A 22,282-nucleotide genomic window follows, 5' to 3' on the forward strand; every position below is an offset into this window, starting at 1 on the left:
TTCATATCTCCATTTTTCCAGATTAGGAGTCACACATATGGGAGTCTACCTACAGCACATGTATAGAAGTTCTGATGAATGTGTGGAAGCCAGGGGCTGGGCTAGCACACACATCCCTCCACCTTTTTTCTAGGGATGGCAGAGAATTCTGCCACGGATCTCGGGGAGGCCAAATGCCAGTGCATTCAGCCCCCCGAAATCTGTGGTGGAATGGCCTGCCCCCCCGCCCCCCCCCCACAGATCCCCCCGGGACGAGACTTACCTGGGGCGGATCTTCCGGGCGGCGGCGGCTCCAGCGGCGGCTTCGGCTGGTCTTCCGACTGGCTGCCGCTGCTGCCATTTGCAGTTTTTTTTTTTACACACACATGATAGGCTACGTAAATTTTTACGTAGCCTAAAACATCTGGGTTAAAAAAAAAAAAAGGCATACGCAAATGGCAGCGGCTATGGCCGCCGCCATTTGCGTTCCTTATTTTGGGCAGTCTTAGTCTACGTAAATAATTACGTAGACTAAGACGGCGAAAATAAGGGGAACGCAAATAGCATCTACTACTATTAGTGTCCACTATGCTATAACACTACTATTATAGTGTTATAGTATTATAGCCGCCGCCATTTGCATTCCTTATTTTGGACCGTCTTAGTCTACGTAAATAATTACGTAGACTAAGACGGCAAAAATAAGGGGAACACAAATAGCGTCCACTACGCTATTTGCGTTCCCCTTATTTTCGCTGTCTTAGTCTACGTATTTACGTAGATTAAGACGTCAAAAATAAGGAACGCAAATGGCGGCGGCCGTAAATGGGTTTACATGACTATGGTGCTCATTGTGGTGGCCACTTGACTTTTCGTCTTTCTACCTGTGGCAGCTCCATTCTCTCATGGAAAGCCACTTGTCTTCAGTCATTCACCACAAGTAGAACCCAGCAGTTTGGCACGCCTGACCCTGCCAACCATTTTAAACGGTGGTAATCCGCCTGGCCATCAGCTATCTCTGCATTCAATGCGTGCCTTACACTTGGGGTGAGCAGCGGAACAGTCCTAAGGGGGACCCCCCAAAAATGACCACCGTGATTGTGAATGCTGACTCTAACTGTTCATTCTTTGTTCATTCTTTCTCTCCCCACCCCTTTATCTACACCCCCCCCCCGCTGCCCCTAACGTCTTTCCAACCCTCGGCTTCTCCCTCCCTCTATGTCCAGGCCCAAGCCCCCTTGGTGACGCCTCTCCTGTTTCCCTCCCACCGCCGCCCCTAACTGTCTGGAGGGCCAGAGGCCTCCCGTGAAGCTGTTGTCGTGACAACCTAAGGGAGCATCGAGGCTTTGATCCGGGCGGGCGGCGGCTGAAGGGGGGGGGGCAGTTGTGTGTGTGAAGCTAAGAGGAGTGAAGCGGGGAGGGGCGGAGAGGAGGCGGGAAAGCCCGAGGAAGGTGGGAGCGCGCGTGGAAACGAGTTCCCCAAGAGTCAGCCTGAGCAGAGACCCCCTTCCCTTCCTCCGCCGCCGAGCCGCTCGCCCTCTCCCTCCCTGCCTCCCTCCCTCCTTCGCTCCGCCTGGGAAAGCGGGTTAGGAAGGGAGCCGCGCGCTCAGAGACTGCTCAGCCGCTCGCCGGAGCACCCACGCGCCGGAGAGGAGGTGGCGGCGGCGGCGGCGGCGGCGGCAGGCAAAGTCCCAGCCCCTCGCCTCAGGGGGGCTCGCTTGCCCTTTCGGCGCGCTTTCGGGCCGCTTGATTTGTTTGTTTTCGTCTCTCTGTCTCGCTCTCCTTCCCCCTCACCCCCCACCCTCCGTGGTCTGGCTGCTTCTCTCCCTCCCTCCGCCCCTCTTTCTTTATTTTTGTGTGTATCAACCCTCTCCCGCCTTCTTCGTTGGGATCTCCGTCCGGGTTGCATCTGGGGAGACTTAAAAAGAGAGAGAGAGAGAGAGAGGACTTTCTCTCTCCCGCTCCACACACACCACCTATCGAAACATATCGAAAGAGGGAGCAAAAAGAAAAGCAAAAGGGAAACGAGCTCTAGAGTGGGAAAGTCAGAGCAAAAGACGCCGAGAGAGATCTGTCCAGCCTAAGAGGCAGAGTTGTGCGTTTGGCGAACGCTTGTCGGGTATTTCCTCTCGCTTGCTGCTCCTCTCCCTCTCCGGACGTAGAGCTATCCTCCTCCGAGCACGGACACAGAAAGAGAGGGAGAGAGAAAGAGACAGAAAAGTCCATCCTTTGCAACTTCAGCCATGGTGGGAAGGGCTCAGCCCGATCGGAGACAATTCCCGTTGGCCCTACTGAGATTGCTCTGCCTTCTCCCTACAGGGCTGCCGGTCCGCAGCGTGGATTATAACCGAGGCACCGACAACATCACGGTGAGGCAGGGAGACACAGCCATCCTCAGGTAGGGGGCGATCGGCCAACTTTTGTTCTTCCTTGCTCTTCGTGTCTCTCGCTCGATGGTCTTGAACTGTTGGGGGACTCGTGTGTGTCTTAGAGACGTGTGAATGTGGCTGTGGCTTGGAATATGTTGGTGTGAAGCAGATACTGATTCATCGCGCGCGCGCGCACACATGACAATTACGCTTTCCCCCGACCTTCAAGCGGATTAGCAATTTTTAGGGACGTGACCAAAAGAAGAAGACCCCCCCCAACCCTTACCAGCCCAGATATACCAATTGACTCAAACTATTTGCCTTTCAAATTCTGAATTAACTGTGAGACTAAAGACGAGACAAATTGGATTAAGTTTGTCGTTAGCGTTTGTTCATGCCTTCTAAACGATGCCACTAAATATAAGTTGGTTATATTTAAGCATTTTGGACAGAGCCGTACTTGGGCAGGAGCATCAAGGTGTTATTGTTGGTGTTGTTCCTGATTTCCCCTGGCCATCTGTACTTCCGTATTTTGCTCCCTTGCTTGGTTTGGTTAAGAATGAGTAAGATGGAAAATGCACAACTTGCTCTTGAGTGAAAATGCATAAAGAGTATTCATACCACCATTTAACTGGAAGGAGATGGGTCTGAGAGAATAGCTACCCACCCATATTTTGTATGGCTAAAGGACCAGTCTCTAGAAAAAGGAGCGATGGAACGTTCCCCACCCCCTCCCACTCACCCATTATTCTCCTCTGAAATTCAAGCATGGGTGAATTTCTGTCCACTTGGTCTGATTCTTGTACAAAACAGTAAAAACAACAACAACAACAAAACCCTTTGCCTCTTTTGATGACAGAACTCATTTCTGTATGGAAAATCTTTGGGTAGTTTGAAGAGAGTGTTTTAATTTAATGCATGCTTCTTTGTTGGATGACTCTTTTGAGTTGTGTTCCTTCTTGCCCGCTGCTTGCCCTGTTGGTTTCCTTAGCCTTGAAGAAGAGGTGTGTTTAGTGCAGACATGTGTGGTTTGGGTAGCTGGTGGTGGGATCCTGCACCTGAAAGAGTGTTGGTTTGTGCTGTCTTCTCAAAGCTGGGATTGCATGATTCCCAGCCCACTTTAGCTCTTGAATGAAAACTCTCCCCCTTTCGTTTAAATAAAACAACTTATATCAATGTAATATGCTTGATTTAAATTAGCATAACTGCCCTACTAAGGAAACTGCTCACTCTCTGTGTGCGTGCATGCACGAGTGTGTGCATTCTGCATATTATGGCAATAAAACTATTGGACACAATTTAAAATAAGTGTGTAATCTATGCAAAAAGCTGATGGTGCACAACCCTCAAACACCCAGGGACCAATTCTCTGGCAAAGCTAATGACAGTAGCAAAGTTTTCACTCTATTCCTCTGGAATTAGTCTTGGTAGCTATAGACACTAGTCCAAACTCTGCTACATGAGCCCCAGTGCCCTTACCACTGCCTCTCTGTTTAATGATTGGAGATGCATTCTTGAATTCATATCATATTACAGGGGGGCTCTCCTTTTCCTTATGGATCTCATCATTTCATTTTCTCTCCAAAGATGCTGGATGCAGGAAGATGGCATAACATGTTATCTTTATTCCTCTTATTTCAAGCATATTATATTAGTGCAGGGAGGGGGAGGAATGTCAGAAAGCAAAGCTAAGGCGAGCATGTGTGTATTTTTCTCTTCTTAGATCTCATGAGCTGGGAGTGTTCTCATCCTTTCAGCAGAATCCATTCCTCAGCTCTCCAGATTTGTTAACTTGCATGGAAGGTTTATCCACATGGAGTAATAGGATTTACTGAGTAATTCATCTGCCTTGCATTTGTGATGGAAAGCTTTAGCCAAGCCAGAAACATCTAAAAGTGCTGCTACTGCTGACTCTGGAGTGCTCTGCCTCCCGCTCGGTGGAGATTCGTGCCTTTTTAAAGACCTTTCAGCAGGGCTTCCCTTTGCTTACTTATCTCCTTCCATTTTAAAATGCATGGAACAGTAATTCTACCAGCTTGGTCTCCCTGTTTCTGGTGTAGCACAGGAGGTAGTATGCTCATCTCCACTGTGTACATATGGCAGCAGTGAAGTCATTAAGCTCACTTATCCAGCTAGGGGTCATTGGATTTCTATTTCTCACTTAACCTAGCAGCCTGGAGTTTATCTAGAGATACTTGGTGCTCAAAATGCAGTTACTGTGAAGATGTGTGTACTGTAGCCTGCATGGAATTGATGTAGAACATGCATGTACAGATTTCATCCTTTTGTACGAATTGCAAGCATGTGTATATGTGGTTATGTTTTATTAAGTATAAAGGTAAAAAGGTAAAGGTAAAGGTGTCCCCAACCAGTCGTGTCTGACTCTAGGGTGCGGTGCTCATCCCCGTTTCTAAGCCAAAGAGCCAGCGCTGTCCAAAGACTCTTCCATGGTCATGTGGCCGGCATGACTGAACACCAAGGTGCACAGAACGCTGTTACCTTTCCCGCTGAGGCGGTACCTATTTATCTACTTGCAATTTCTTGCTTTCGAACTATACTTTATTAAGTATATTGGCATCAAATGTGTGTTGGCATCCAGAAGAGAGAGACACTGTGCAGTGTATGTTGGTATCCAGAGAGACATTATGCAGAGAAAGGTAATACTTCTATCCTTTGTTGGGCAAGAGTGTGTAAAGTTTCAAGCTCAACAATTTAAATAAGATAACCAATGGAAGACATCAGAGTTTCAGCATGATGAATGCAAAATATGCCTGCAATCTTTATAAATTTGCCACAGGCAAGACTCAGACTTTATCTTTGTCTGGAGTTTTATGCATGTTGTCCATAAATGTGCTCACTTAAAGCAATTATTTCAAGGATGTGCTATGTGAGTTCTACAGTCCACAAGTGCTGGGAAATTCAGCCTTCACAAATCTCTTGCTCTCTGCACAGCTGGCAGAGATAACTATAGGGCTGGTGTGGCTGGTTTCTCTCTGTTCAGATGTTCATTTGGGAATAAATTAATGTGTCAAAGGGGGATTGGGGGCCACACCCACTGACTTTCCCCAACCTCCTCACACTCAGGGGTCCTATTTGCATACAGCCTGTGTGTATATATCCCATACATATGGTTTGTACCCTGGAAAATTGTGAATATTGATTATTGGTACACAAATGTGGGTGTGCAAACTGGACCCTTAAATATGTGCAGGTTCAGAGAAAAATTAATTTCTGAACAGGGATGATTCAGCATAATGTTGTGGAAAAGGTACTTGTCTTTTCCAGAGATATTTCCTGGACTTTTGAAAGTGTGGATTAGCATCCTTTAGTTCCCCCATTTACTCTCTACCTTTAGGCCAGGCTCCTGAAAAAGACCTGGGTGGTTTTCAATTTGAGGTCCATTATGGAGGGGGACAACCATTGCATTGTAGCTTTTTGTTTCATGTTTGAAAGGCAATAGACTTCGCTGCACTTGTTAGGTGCAATTCAAGAGATTCCACATCTTGGGCCTGAGAATCATCACATTTTAAGTGTGAATGTGGGATGTTAAGGATTTTGCATATGACATAATGCTGGGATCAGATCCCCCCAGGAGCTGGGGAAGAGGCAGAGGATTTGGGGGAAGAGAAAGATTCAGGGTGGGTGTTTCCCTTAGTACAAACCTCCTTCCCCAAAAGCACTTATGCCAAGAGAGCCCCACCTGTATCTCCTCTGCAGTCTGAGAAGGTCACCCTGTCATCTTCCTCAGATTCTGAGGATGCCATTTCTGAATCTGCAGTGCCAGCAATGCTGAAGTCCTCCCGGTGCCACTGGAATCAATGCTGAAAAAGGTCAGGTAGGGGGCCTTTAAAACACATGGGGGGACCCTTTAAAATACATCCTGGCTAGAGTGTAGATATTAGGGGCATTCAGACAACTCCCCATGCATTCAAAGAGCTTACCCATGCAAAGGGGTATCCTGACTGGGCCAAAATACCCCATGAATAGAAGAGCTTTATGTGCATACAGTTAACACATGGCAAATTTATGGACAGAAGTGGGGCTGTGACCACCAGGCTCAGTGGCAGCGGGGGTGGAGCGATCTCTCATGGCCCCATATCTCTCTGTTACACATTGACCGAATGTGAGGGGGTCACTTGAACCCTCCTTATATCAACTTTCAGTGAACAACATCTGAGTCTGCCCTGTTTTAGTGCTGGCATCTAGCTATATGTCCCCAGGCTCCGGTTGGAGCTGTCCGAGGTCCTGCACATCACCTGAACTCTTCCCTCTGTACTTGAACTCCCATTTCTGCTAGAACTCCTGATCCTGCTTCAGTTTCAGCCCTGTTGCAGGTAAAGACAACCCAGAGTTGGAATCCAGAGCTAAACTCTTCAGTTTCAATTTTGGGTTGTCTTTTCCCCAACAAGCCAGAGTTCCTGGTTCACAAGCCAGAAACACAGTATCCCTGGGTTGATAACTCTTGCAGTGGGAGCAATTGGGCAGCATGTACTAGCATGCACACTAATGAACAACCCAGATTTTTAAAAAATCCATAACAGGGTTGTTATGCTGTATGGACTGGGTCACTGTGTTGATGAATATGCACATGTATGTGCTGCCTCTACATACAGAAATACACTTTTTAAATAATTCAGCTTTTGGCATTGAGTGTAACATAGTGCCCAAGACTCAAATGCCCTTCTGGAGCATAACAACTGTGAGATTGGTTTTGGAATTATCAAATGTGTCTGTATAGGCAGAAGTTTGAACATAAAGAACACAATCTCCCTTTTCTCTCACTTAAATCAGTACTGAGGACAGAAATAAATGAGAAAAGTGTTCTTCTAGCAATAAATATTAGCAACACTCTTTAGATTAATAATTTTGAAATATGCAGAAACACTCTGGATCCTTTCTGTATTACTAGCAGATGCAGTTATATAGCTATATAGGAATTTGGGGGTGGGGTTGGGGGAACAGTGGTGACAGTTGCCCTGGACCTCACACCTGGAGTGTGCTATATCAGCAGTACCAGACAAATACTGTGTTTCAGGGTTTCAAGTGACAAAATCCTTTTCCTTCCAAAGCAGAAACACTGATTACTGAAAATGGGGTTGTTTCGTGGTTTACTGGTCCATTGGCCGGTGGAATGATCTACTCTTCTTATCCTATTGTTTTACATGTACACCATTAAGGGTTTTGTCCTCCTGTCCCCCACAACTCCAGCTGGGCCATTGTCTATGCTGATAGCCTAGAATGCTGCTAGCTTAATTACAGGATCAGTTCAGATGTAACAATAAACTATAGCTCCTGCTATATGTATGATCCTTGAGGTTGCATGCTCGCCACCCTGCTTCTCTCCTTAGGTGCAGCCATGAGGAAAAGACTGGAAACTTCTGCTTTTGAACTAACCTCCATTATGTCTGAATGTAGGAAACTGTGCTTTCAGAACAAGCCAGGATTCAAAACCACAGTTTGATCCTGGCTTGTTAATAATCCACAGTTTTTTTAAAAAAGAGAGTTCCTTAAGTTCAGATGTAATGGGGAACTGTGGTGGTTAGTTAAAGCAGATGCAAAAACTTCCAATCTCTTTGTGGACATGCAAATGGGGGTGGGGGGGAGCATATGATCCTGAGTCTCATGCATATAATGGGGTCCAAATAAGTCCACAGATTTTAACTTCATATTTGATTTTTATATTAGAGTGCAGTGTCATACAAGTAAATCCAATAGTATTTTTCTTTCAACATTCTTTCCATTTTTGAGACATACTTTTTTTAACCTACTGATATATTAAATTTTGATGTCAAATATAGATTATATACATATCTAGGGGTTTCTTTTCTAACGGAGAAAAAAACTGACACAGAATGTGGTATCATTCAGCCCCCAGGCTTCCCAGAGGATGCTTCCCAGAGGAGGCTCTTATCATGCAATCACCTTGCCTAATTCAGGCAATTTTAATGGGGGCAGGGGGAGTCCAGATGACACCATCTCTCACTTGTAGCCCTCCTATGTTTCCCCACCACTTTGTCCTTCATGTGTCTTTCTACAAAAAAGAGAAAAAAGCAAAGAACAATGTCTTTTGATTGGTACTATAGCTCTAGGAGCTATATATCCCAGAGTCTTAAAAAGGTCCTGTATATGTGTGTTTAAAGCATGAGTTCATGGCCTCCATGTATTAAAATATATGGTTATAAGGACAAGTGGTATACACATATCTGATTATGCTTATCCACCTACATTTTTTACCAATAGATTAATAGTATTCAGTGCAGAAGTTGCATTACCTTAATCTCATTAATTTTCAGTAAGTGAACTGGAGTTTATGTTCCATTTGTGAATTTCATGAATATGCAATCTGTATTATGTGACCTTATGCAAACAGAGCTGAAATTAATGACTTCATATTCAAAAATGAAATTCAAGTTTTCTTCCTTCTGACAAACAGTGAAATTTGAGCCCAAGCTAGGTTCAGAGACTATTAACTTTAGATTTCCCACTCAAACTTTCATTCCAGAGTTTGCAATTAGTGATAGATAAAATTATGATTTTGTGAAATGATTGCTGTGCAAAATATTTCTTCCACATTTCTTTGACAAGTCTAATTCAATTTGATAGAAAAGAAATGTTTTTTGAGAGGGATGCCCATGGACAGAGGCCTCTCTGGTGTGGTGGTAGAAAGCTCCATCAACTTCACAGTTGTGATGGTGATGCAGCCAGGAACAGGGTATTCTGAGGGCATACCATGGAGGCCATGAATCCAGAAGAACCTTTGCCCTATCATTTCCGAGTCACCCAAAACAGGGGCTAGAAACTACTCCAGTCCTGGAGCTGGCATAGTTCATTTTCCTTCCATTGGTGTCAGTGAAAGGGAACCAAAGAAAAAAACTTCTGTATGGAGGGGGGAAAGGTAAAACTGCTCCACCCCCTTCTTTCTTGGTCAGCATGAGCTGGCAGGGCTTAGGAATAGGCAGATCCCCCCACCCCATGGCTCTATCCAAATGGTAGAAACACACTGAGCAGTAGTTCCAGCAGTAAATTGCTATTGCAAATACACTCTATGCAAATGTTTATTTGTTAGTATAGTTTAAACAAAATAGTCGTTAGCAAGCATGAACTACTAACTGAACTGATAAAAGTGCTACTAACTGAACCAATGGTGATATTTGAAGTCAAAACTGAACTTGATGTTGATATTCTCAGGAGTACAAATTCAAAAGCAGCTAGTATCAAAGGCAACATATACAGACATTTGATTCACAAGTATAAAATGTCTATTCTTTTAAACCCCAATCATAGTCATGCTGGAAGAAATGTAGGTTCTATGTCCCACTAGGTACTTTATTCTACATGAGGGCACAAATGAATGGTGCAGGCTATGGTAAGTGTTTTCCCCCATTGTAGTTCAATGCATGTGTCAGGGTAGACACTGAGCCCATAGAATCCCAGAGTAGTTCTGATTCTGAAGAAGAGGAGCTGCTCCTGGGAGAGGAGCGCGCTCATCTTTCCCAGGGCCAACAGCTGACAGAGATTCCTCCCACCGGCATTCCTAGCTTAGATAGCAGTCCTGGGAGTGACAGAGCTTGGGAAGCAGACTTGCTGGACGCGCGACGTCAACGCAGGGAGCAGCGCCAAATGGAGGGCGTGGAAAGGAGGTGTAGTGCCCGGTTGGTGCGCAAACAACGGTTGTGCCCAGAGGATCCAAGGGAAAAGGGGAGGGACTCTCCCTAGCCTATAAGTTCAGGGTCTGCCAGTGATTCCCTTTCAAACAGGGACCTACTGTTCCAACTTAGGGCATAAGTACTCTGCTGCTCATATCTAGTTGCTAACAGTAGAGTTGTTAAGTTGTAAAAGAGGAATAAAGCTTTGAAAAAAAATCCCTTTGTCTGTGTCTGGACTTGGCTACTAGATTAGACTGAGAGAGGCCTCCAAGGAGCCCTTGACAGCATGGACATATAGTAATTTTATAAAAGCAACATTTAATATTTAATTTTAAGTCCCTGGGATGAATAGAAATAAAAAATAAGCAATTGTACTTAATAGTCATGTGCCAGTCTTTAATCTGGATTAGTAAAATGTATATCTAGCCCAGAGAGACAGAATCAAATCAATATGTTAGATAGAAAATATTACTGATGTACACAGGACCAGTGACTGCTTTTGGTTTGCACAGTAAAACATGCATGGTATCATGGTATCACATGTTGTGATTAGCTCAACTTCGTTCCAAAAACTGATTGGTCGGGGATACCTATATAGGGGGTTTATCTGGGGACAGAACACTTTCTGCACGGTGCTGGTGGATCCTGACCTGCATGCAATATGAAACCCTTTGCAGCTATATCTTTGCTGACAACACTAGCTGTGACTTTGCCTTGTTCCTATTCTTATTGCATCTTTTAAACATCTTTTAATCTGTCCAGAAAGCACTTATTATTGGACGGACTAAAAATATAATAATTAAAAAAATAGCATAACTCAACTTCCATAAGAAAATAAGACAAACCCCAAGGTTCATCTAGTCCAGCATTCTGTTTCCTGCAGTGGCCAGCCACAAACTTCCAGGAAGCCCACGCGTAGGTCATGAAGGCAATAGTGTCCCCACCCCCAGTGTTGCTACTCAGCATTTGGTGTTCAGTAGCATACTTCTTCTGAGCTTGAACATTCCATATAGCCATCATGACTCTTGATTGATCTATCCATCTAGATCCAGCACAAGTTTATGCTGGAATGAATGCAGGACCTCTGTGCCACCAGGTACTTTTTTTGTAGGTGAGTATAACTAAAGGAGGAAGTTGTGGTTTTAATTCTGCAGGAAAATGGTTAAAAGCAAAGGCCTGAATTCTTGTAATCTTTTGACCCTGTGATTAGGCTCAACTTCTTGGCTTTTTTTTTTTAACCTTGGCTGAAATCTGGTCCATTAGAGCATCCTGCTTCTAAAAATGTCTAAAAGATTTCCTTTTCATATATCTTTACTCATGCTACTACATCAGTTACTGAGAAGAAATTATGCTGAATCCCTATTCTTCTTACAATTAGCACTAGTGCAGCGGTTGGAAAAGCATTTATCTAGTAGCAGATAGTGAGTTCAAATTAACTATCTTCGATCACACCATGGAAAGCTGTTGAGTTATTAGAGAAGAGACCACTTTGTTTGTAGTGAGGGTACAGCACATAAACAATTCTTCTACGAAACAACTGATCATTCCTACCTTGAGACAACTGCTAAATATATTTGAGTTGAAGGTTTAGGGAGAGTGTCTTGTTCATGGAAGGTGACTGTTGAGCCCATATTTGAGTACCTGCCACTGGACTACATGGACACTCAGCTACGAAAGGGCGGGGGGAGAAGGAATGCTAGATGTCTTCGGACAGAAGAAGATTCAGTGTGGGGTAGTGGTTAGAGTGGACTTGCACAAAGGATACTGGGGTTTGAATCTCTACTTAGTCATGGCGGTCATTGGATAATTATAGACTTTTTTTCTCTCTTTCTCTTCTTTACAGGGTTATTGCAAGGATACAATGGAAAAAGCCCCCCATGTATACATGCTACCTTGAGCTCCTTGGGAAAATGCTAGAATACACATATTATAAATCAATCAATCAATCAATCAATCAATCAGGGTGAGGAAGTCTTTTCCATGCCAGCTGCACAGCAACATGGCAGGCTGCAGGCTACTTGTGCCAGGATAAGGACTGAGGCCTATGTGAGGGAGGCCCTGGAAAGCTTGCTGCTCAGTGAAAAAGAGCAGAGGCAAGAAATGGGCTGTCCAATAAGCAAAATGGAATGGGAGAAAGGGTGTAGATTGAAGTGACCTCCCTTTGGCTTCCCATCATTTGCTATTCGGCAACAGTGGCCAGTGGTTGTGGAGAAGACCTTGTCACTATTGGCTAGGAGGAGATGGGCAGCAGATATTTAAAAAGGTTTGTCCAGTGTATTTTTCTTCTTCACTCTTACTTCCTTAAGTTTTAAGACTCCCTGCCCACATGTCCTGCTTCTAGTGTAGGTAGAGCAAGGTTTTGGAGAGATGGAAGTGTTCGCTTCCTCCAAGACGATGATTCACATTTAGGAGGAAGTTCTTATTGTAAGACTTTGGATGGTTGCTTTTTGTTTGCATTACACAATTTTTTTTTTAATCTGCAGGGCGGGGGTTCAAAATAAAGAACAACATTGGCTGTAAATAAGAATGAATTTACAACTTCTAATTTAGTAAATATTTTTAAAAATTAAGAATACGATTGAGAAGTTTCAGCCCAAGGCATTCATTTTATGGAAGTTCTAAATGTGCCTTCAAAGGAGGGCCAGGATTAAATTTCCAGCAATAACACAAATGCAATGCCTTTTGGCCTTCAGATATTTTACTGATATTTTTTGGGAGCTGTGCATGTGGATAACGCTTGCTCAAGCAGAACAGTAACATGGCATTAAAACAAAGTTTGTGTCCTGCACAATCCAGATTAAAAAAAAGAGAGAGCTGCATAGATTACAGCTTTTATTAGCATACAGTTTATAACAGGAAATGTGGTGGAGAGCATTTCATTAAAGATTGGCTGTATACATGTTCAGGCTGCAAAGCAGCTTAAATTTATTGATATGACTAAAAACAAAAAAGAAGGAGGGGGGAGAAGGAGCACTGTTATTTCAATGGAATAGTGGAGCCCCTAAACCAAGATTATTGCCCTACAGTTTTATCTACTGTCAAAATGCAACTACGGCATAGTCCCTGCCTCAGTATGGATGCTTTCATGATAAATGTTTCGGACCTATCTGTGTTCAACTGACCCACTCACAGCATAATACAATCCATTGGATGCAGGGTTTATGTGCAACTGAACTTCACTTTGTTTTACAGAACTAGGACTTGCACAGGTGAGCTGGGATGACACAGTCATCACTGCTGTCTACTATTGACCTGTACAAAATTCAGTCTAAATTCAGCCATTTCCCACATTATGTATGGGCAAAGCCAGGTTTCCCCACAAATATATGTTCACTGGGGAACTGCAGCAAAACAGGGTTCCCTGACACGCGATACATGTGTTTGTTGCATTCACATTTTACATTTTTGTCTTAGATGTACATAGATCAAAATGTTAATGCAGGAAGTGGCCATTGTTATGCAGGAAGAACATATAGAAAAATGTTGTATAGGAATGTAGAAACAATATCCCCTCTCCCCTCCCCCACCCCATGATTGTGTCTTGCATGCACTTACTACATAATTCTTCTTAACAGAGTTTCAAAATGGGCATTTGACAGAATATGGGCATTCGATAGAGGAATGTGGTTTTCTCTTTTGGTGAAAGTGGAGTCTGCAAGGTCAGGATGAATCCAGATGTGTTGTAAGAAGGAAAGAATGGATCAGGAAAGATTCCTGGCTACATTAAGCTAATCATAAGCCTCTTGTATCTCTACCCATTTTTTCCCTGGCTATTTCTTTAGGCGCCTACTTTTTTCCTGCTGGGTTTGAGATGAAAGAACAGAAGGAAGAGAGACAAGCTAAGGTGCCTCACATCTCCTTCAAGAAAATGCTACTCAGATTCCGCAAATCAGTAGGAAGGGTGGGGGGAACCCTCTGTGTGTTCTGAAACAGGGAATGTACTTTACCTTTACAAAAAAAACAACTGTAAATCAGCAGAACTAACAGCATGCATGAACATCTAAAGAAACCATAACATGCTTGCAATGTTCTCATATGATATCATATCAAAAACTGCATTTGTGAAATGATCCTCAGGATGTAGCTTTTGAGAGTGCAATGGGAAAAAACCATGCACATTCTCAACTCACAGAATGAAAAAAAAGAAGGAAGCCCTTGTATGCTGTAGTGTGCATACTGCAAGGATTTTTTTTTTAAATCCAGAAATAATGCTGTAAAGCACATGCTATTTTAGCTGATACCTTATGTACTCTTAATACAGTACTAAGCCTTTAAATATATACACCTAGGGAGCCAGGATGTTGCAAGATATATGGCCCTGCCAGGAGATAAACATGTGTGTGCGTGTATCGTAATGGGGGAGTTGCAAACTGCACCTGCCTGGAATTTGGAGTATATGCACATAATATACACATCAACACAAACTTTATACTTTCAGGGGTTAACAAATCATAGCTGACATCTACATGGGAAAAGAACAAAAGAAAGTTTTACTGATTGATATATGTGCAGTATTACAATACCAAATCTATAACTTATATTAAAGAAAGTGGTGGAGGAGAAACTATGTCAGATTGTGTTGTTTCAACCTGCTCCCCTGAGTCTGCACACACACTTCAGTTTGCTGCAAAGTACCATATGTTTCCCTATTTAGCTGGCATTAAAATTGATATAGCTGTGCAGGGTACCTGAAGAGCATCAGAAATTGCATATCCTGTACTTTACAGATGCGTTCTGAGGACAATAGCTTTAAATTAGTTTACTTTAAACTTGCATCTGTGTTATATCTCCCCTTTAACCTCAAGGAGATATCTAATTCCAGTACAATATATTAGCCACATATGTACACACCAGTCACTTTAAATAAAACGATTAGCAGGCTGTTTGGTTTCAAGCCTTGGAAACACCAGAAAAAGTTGGCAACCATGGATGTGGCTCCTTTAAGAAATCTTTGCCTGAGCCAAGGTAGGAAAAGTGATAGCAAAGCAATTTTGCCTAATAACTCTGCAGCTCACATGAACAAGGTCAGATCTTGCAAAATACAATCTAATCAAAATGGCAAATATTCAGTAGCCCTAGGATGGACAAATGCTAATGCAGTTATACATGCATATGCCAGCCCCAAAGTGATTTTCCAAAGCATGACAAAATCAGTATCCAGATAGAAGACTTGGAAGTTTTCAGTGTAGCGAAAATATCTTTAAAGAGCTGCAGGCTTGGCACCCTTTTTGCTATGCACCCATCCCAATATTTCCCTTTCTTTACATTTGATCTAAGATGACTCCGGTAAGGAGTTGTCCCAAACCCACTGTTTGTAGCCCAGAAAGGCTATTGTGGCTACCCGAGAAGCCTTCTGCAGGCTCTTTGTGTTTTTGTCATGCCAGGTATGACACCCTTTCATTTCTTCAAAACTTTTCAGTTCAAAAGGTCCAAGCTCTGAGCTCTGTGTGCCTTGCTAACCCATCTTGGTTCCATTCATAACTGTTGGACCAGTACCATCCCAGGGCCATGTTACTGAAACCATTTTGGATCTCCTAACCTACCCATCATTGGCAGGACCAGGATCCCACCTGCGTTTTTGGAGCATGACAAACTCCAGAGTCCTGTAGACTCAGGTAGATCCCAAATAGACCTTATCGCCTCTACTGGCCTTGGACATGACTATTCCATCATTTCTCTGCCACTTTTTGCTCAGTCTTATCCAAGTCTCCCTCTTAGGTTTTCACCATGCCACAGACTGAGACCTATTGCAAGCTCTTTTTAGTTTTTAATAGAACTACTTTCCCTTCACCTGCTAAGACCCAGGAGTTTCAATGTACCCCAAACCGCAGCTGCAGTGATGGGTTATTTGAACCCAAGGAGAGGTATCTTTGCAATTCTCTCCTATTTTCAGGAGGTCCTTATACAAATTCTATCATCTTACTCTCCATCACTTTTTCTGTGGTATATATGTGTGCGCTGTGCAAATTTGATCTAATTTTGGACAGTATTTGGTTTTAGCCCTTCTACTTAGTACAGCATTTCCTAGTCAACTAGTGGGAATGATTGTGGCCAGGACCCCTTTTTCTCACCTTTCAGGTTTCTTCTTTATGCCACATAAAGCAAAGTCTTCTCAAAGATTTGACCAAGCTGAATATAACTGTGGAAAACCCAAGGTGAAAGTGTGCTTAACTTTAGATAACCTCCTTCCCGCAGCCCCTTTTGTTACAGTGACTGTGTATCAGGATTAGCCAGATCACGCCACCCTTGCTAGGACAAACATTCATGAACCCTTTCTTCCCCACTTTTACAAGCTCACTCTAAACCTTTATTTTTTTTCTTCCAATAGTGTTAGGGACTCCAATTTACTTAATCCCCACTTTGTTGCCACCTCTGCACAGAGAAACCCAGCCCAGATCTGATTGGACTACTCACACATGTCCATGACCTAATATAACCACTGGAGTCCTCGGATTCACCTGATTGGAGAACTAAGCTAATTTCCCCACAATCTGGTTCCCTCTGCATCCACTCAGGCATTTTCAGTGTTTATTTGCTTGTTTTGATTCATGAATGCTCTACCAAGTTAATTTCCCCAATTAATGAGTTTACAACCTAAATTCTTTATTGTGTTTAATAAATTTCCCTGTTATTGAAAAAGTCAGTGTGTGAGTGTGTGTGTGAGAGAGATATTGGGTTCCCTCCTACCAAACACCCTGTTACCAAAGTTAAAAGGCCCCTTAACATTTGCATATCTTGAGAACATGCATAAGTTTGTATATGTATATAGAGGAGAACATTCAGTAACAACACCTAACAAATGCTTACAGCTCAGCCTATCCTTGACCACTGAAAGTCAGTTGAAACAATAATTGGGAAGTTATGTATGTGTGGGAAGGGGTGTGTGCTTAGCTTTCTCACTAAATATAGTATGCCCATAGATTTACCATCTCTGATCAGAGAGCCCTGTGTGCCTTGACAAGCTAAGGGGGTGGAAAAAGTTGATCAGGTTATCTCTTCCCCCAAATCCAGAATTGCAATGATGGGAGAATATGCATGTAATAAACTTCCCTCAGCAGCCTGTAAGGGTAAAGAAATGCCTATCTTCAAGTTCAGGTATTGGCAGCTGTACACTCTTGGCCATCAGTGTAACATGAAGATCTGGGAAGAGTAATGGCTTTAGGACTGCCTGGCTAGCTTGAACTGTGACAGATGACTGCATAAGGCCTGGGTGAATTCTATTATTTTCCACATTGCCTATTTCCTGCTGTATATTTCCACACCAATCATTGTGTGTAAAAACAGGGCAGGAGAGACAACTCCTTGGAACCCTGTGTCCATTCACTCTCTTTGCTAACCTAGCAAAACAAAACCCATGTTGAAATCCACTGGCAGGAAGCATCCATGGCTCTGAATAGTAAGTACAAATCTCCCTCTCCCTCTCCGTTATTAAGCTGACAGGCACTTAGCCAATTACCCAGTCATAGTCTCAGCTGTATTTATGGAGAAAGAAGCAGCAGTGCAAACAGCTCCTGTCTTTGGGGCCTCAGCTGAGTCCCTAATGTGCTGTAGCATTTTCTCCCTCATGTGTCTGAAGCTTGAGGAAGGAAACGAATGAAAACTGGAAAGCAGTACAGAGGAAATTATCTTGTGGAAGACAGAAGCTATGTTTTAGAACAACTTCAAGCCAAGCCTTTTCTTGGATGGATGGATGGGTAGACAGACAGACAGACAGACAGACAGACAGACAAGCATTGCCCTCTGCACTGACAGAACTTAAATGGCCCTGTCATAAAAAAATGGGATGTATCTCTAAATATCAAGTGTTGGGTTTGGGTGCTAGAGGCCTAGTTACAAATCCCTGCTTAGCCATAGAGCTGAGTGGCGTTGGGCAAATGATTCTCTCCCAGCCTCACCTGCTTCATGCAGGTTGCTGGAAGAAATATGCAATAAGAATAATAAAACACTTTACACACTGAAAGTGCTATAAATAAACTGCTATGTTAATGCAGTGTAAATCTATATAGGTACTTAGCATGGCTGCTACAGAGAGTTGAGGAAGTAGAAGTATTATATTGTAAATAGATTGTTGTTGTTGTTCAGTCGTGTCCGACTCTTCGTGACCCCATGGACCATAGTACGCCAGGCCTTCCTGTCCTGCGCTTTCTCCCGGAGCGTGCTCAAGTCCATATTCATTGCATCGGTGATGCTATCTAGCCATCTCATCCTCTGCCGTCCCCTTCTCCTTTTGCCTTCAGTCTTTCCCAGCATCAGGGTCTTTTCCAGAGAGTTTTCTCTTCGCATTAGGTGGCCAAAATATTTGAGCTTCAGCTTCAGTATCTGTCCTTCCAATGAGCACTCAGGGTTGATTTCTTTTAGGATTGACTGATTTGACCTCCTTGCAGTCCAGGGGACTCTTACCAATATGTTATGCATCTGTAACTATGTATTGTATCTGTCCTATGTATTTTATATATGCACTATGTTTTATAATATAATAGTATTATATTCTGGTTTTAATAGCATTATCACATTTTCTGGTTTTAAACTCTGGAATTTGGAGTATTTCACCAATTATTACATGGAAGTCAGCATGGCTTGATGAATACAGTGTTGCAGGCCTGGATTCACCTCCATACTTTGCCACAACTAAGACAAAACATGTCTGTTACAGTAAGATGAGAAACAACAGTTGGCTGTTGTATTCAGCAATGTTGTGAGGTTAGTTAATATAAAGATTAAACAGCATTTTGCAAACTAATGCTGATCCCTTACATGTATTGGACCATAAGGCTGTTCACCTTTTTGTATATCTCAGTATACAAAGACCTTATAAGGTAGGCTAGTATTGTTACAGAGTGTCTTTGGGTGATAATGACTTGCTTGCCTAAAGTGAATTCATGACTGAGATATTTGTATTTTATGATTCTTTGTACCTAGTCATTCTTATTTATTTATTTATTTATTTCATTTCTATACCGCCCAATAGCCGAAGCTCTCTATATAAAAAAAGAAATGGGGCCCACATTGCAATGAAATACTTGGGTGTTGTTGCTGTTGTGTTGCAGCCAAACAATGCCCTCTTTATTACTAGGATCCATACAGTCATGTACTATAATTATATAACAGGTTTAAGGCTTCACAGCCAGCTCTCCTAATGTAAGTTGCGTAACGTTGGGGCAACAAACTCATGCAAATTTGCTGGTCCTCTTCTATGAACTACATAGAATCACAACTTGCAGTTTTCTTATTTGCAGAAGAGAAGGGGCAATCTTGTGTGTGCTCGCTGTTCCCATGTTACTCTACTGCTGTGAGTAGCTCTCTTGCTTGAGCAGTTTTGTGTGCAAGTGAGTCACAGGGGAATATTATCAGAACTAATTCTCAGCTATCCAAAAGAGAGAATGACTAAGAATAGGTAGCAAGATCCATAATGTACAAGTTCAGAGGAAGGCAGCATCAACCTGCTAGGCAGATGAGGCTAAGATTTAGGGACCAGGGAGCTTCAGACTAGAGATTTCAGCCTGAGATTCACCACATCCTAACCTAGTACTCTACTGACCAGCAAACACATCTAGTTCAGCATCTGGCTAGTTACAATACAGAAACACTAAATCTGAATGTAACAGTTTGATAGTGGAATCAACCACCAGTGTCCATGTGTTAACAAAGAGCTTGGGACTATGACCACTTGGTGAAATTGGGCAAATATACAGATGGTGTTATACTGTGATTATATGAATGCTAAAGATTTTGCTATACTGCAGTTATGAAGCAGTCACCAGTATCTCTGTATCTGGATGTCGGTCCATCCATAAGCAGATTCCCATTATATTCTTGTACGACTAAGAGACAGAGCCTGGAATGTGGCTATGCAGCCGATAGAAACAGCCTTTATTCCAAATGTCTGAACATAGGAAGCTGCCCTAAACCAAGTCAGATAATTGGTACATCTAGCCCAGTACTGTCGACACTGACTGAGAGCAGCTCTCAAAGGCTTCAGTCAGGATTCTCTCCTAGCCCTACCTAGAGATGCCTGGGATTGAAACTGTAACTTCCTGCATGCAAAGGATGTGCTCTGTCACTGAGCTATGATCCCTCTCTTTTTGTGGCCACCAGGAAAAGGAGCAGGTTTATTCAGTGCTGTCGCTGAGTACACCTCTTCATCCCATATCGGAATTAATGCAATTCATTCATATAAGAAAAAGTAAAGGGCTGCAATCGGGGCAAAAACTGTAGTGAAGCTAAGACCTACTCACAGTTCCTTACTCTCACCAACCTGGACACCAGCCTAGTCAACGTTATGGGAGTAATGTTCTTTCTCTCCTTCTGAAGAAAAGTCCAGAGTTGTGGGAGAGGGAGAGGGAACTCTGCCTGTCAAAGTTGTATAATATAATAGTATTACTATTATAACAGTATAATAGTATAGTAAAATAGTATTATATAAAAACCCAGTTCCCATTGTTTGATCCTACAAACAATGTTTGATCCTACAAACATTGTTTGATCCTACAAACATTGTTTGATCCTACAAACATTTCTTGATGTGATACTACATTGTAGTATCACATCAAGAAATGGAACTTCCAGTGGGCCTATATAGGGCTAGCTCAGTTCTCAAAGACTCCTATTGCATTCTATGGGACAAAGTCAATGGGTTGCAATTGGGGACAGTTGAGAGTGGACAAATCCTCACCCGAACACTGGAATCACAGAGAACAGCTGGCAAATGTAGCCCCCAAATGTTCTTCTCTTTGTAAGTGAAATGGCTGCCATTCATTCATGATGTACTATAAACATGCACACCCCAGGGATCCCTGTAATATCAGGGCCTCCCTCCATACACACCCCACTCATCATAATGATGGACATTTTGCTAGCATATAATAATAGAGTTTACCATAGCTAGCAAGTGACGTACTTCAAATATATAACTGTGTACTATGGATTGCTGCTATTCAGAGTTATTTTCCATATTATTTCTGCAGAGCCTGTTATTAGAGTGGACAAATTCCCTAAAAAACGTGTTCTATGAATATTTGTTCCAATATAAAAATGAATTCGCTTTGGCTGCAGCTGTGTTTCTTTTGTATGCTTCTGTTTGTTGGTGCTTTTTTTTTTTTTCTTTTGCATCAGAATAATTGAGCAACTGAGTTTTTAACTTGACTAATGTTCATGGAAATCACATTTTAAAACTATCAATAGATGAGTAAACAATCCAACTGTGTCTTCTGCAGCTGGCTCCATGCATACATATTCACGTACACAAATGCATGCGCACAAACGTAAATACTTTCTGTCAATGACTGGCACTGGTACAAGTTAGTCTGTGTTATATATATATATATATATATATATATATATTGCATATGTATTTCTCTTGGTATGGCAGTGGGTGATCATTTCCTTACCATAGTGTCCCTGTAACTGAGGCAATTAAATGAACAAGATGTGGCTCTGATCACAACTTGGGTTGCACACACAATTATTTTATGTGAATGTGACAAGGGGAAATTACCTTCCAAACACTGCACCCAGCCAATGTTCTGGTAACATAATTTTAATAGGAACAATGCCTTAGGCAGCCCTGTGAGCCTCCAGAAAAGGAAAGGTTAATAATTTTAAAACCCTTATTTGTTTCCACTCCCTAATGGAGTCACAGCTCCAGGGACTCCCTTAACACCCCCTTCTTGATTATGTCTCTGATCTCTGTTCCAGCCCCATTCTAGGCAATCTATGTATTTCCACTGGGTTCAGTAGATTTCATAACAGACCTGGTAAAAGGTTGTTACACTTGGCCAATCAGGAAACAGAAGACCGTGGTATACTATGCAACTTTGTAGCTGTTATCTTTTCTAAAGTTAAAAAAGTGCCACCACTCTGATCTATGCCGTTTTTTTTAATTGTCTGTACCTGAGCTTTAAGTTTGAGAATACCCCCCCCCCAAATCCCCCCAAAGCCTGGCCAGATTAAAACAGGATAGGCCAGGTGGTGACCCTAAATGTGAGCAAATCTAACTAACACAGCTAGCATATTGAACATCCCATAATCACAGTGAATGGCATGCCATTGTTAAAGAAAAGAAAAAAATCACTGCTTCTAACAATTACATTGAGTGAATTCAGATACTGAATCAATCTGAGGAAATGGCCAGCTGCCCATGAGCATTGTTCAAGTGGAAGAAGGAACACAATTCACTGAATGATTATGCAGAGCAAAGTTATTCACACACCTCTGCTGGGTATATCTCAATCAGGAGTAGAGATCAATCTGACTCCTAATGATATACTTTCTATATAAAATGTAGGACTA

At 42.6% G+C, this 22,282-nt stretch overlaps 1 protein-coding gene across 1 annotated transcript in view; it reads left to right on the forward strand.

Moving 5' to 3' along the window:
• The first annotated feature begins 1,965 nt into the window (after positions 1-1,965).
• Positions 1,966-22,282, forward strand: part of LSAMP (limbic system associated membrane protein) — a 725,808-nt gene continuing 705,491 nt past the window's right edge. Inside the window, exon 1 of the mRNA XM_084843046.1 lies at positions 1,966-2,377. Coding sequence (XP_084699172.1) covers positions 2,223-2,377 — 155 coding nt within the window. The 5' untranslated portion in view covers positions 1,966-2,222. The remainder of the gene's footprint in view (positions 2,378-22,282) is intronic.

Source organism: Heloderma suspectum, chromosome 3, assembly GCF_057233095.1.
Source record: "Heloderma suspectum isolate Gila_16-S chromosome 3, 16-S_ref, whole genome shotgun sequence".
NCBI lineage: Eukaryota > Metazoa > Chordata > Lepidosauria > Squamata > Helodermatidae > Heloderma > Heloderma suspectum.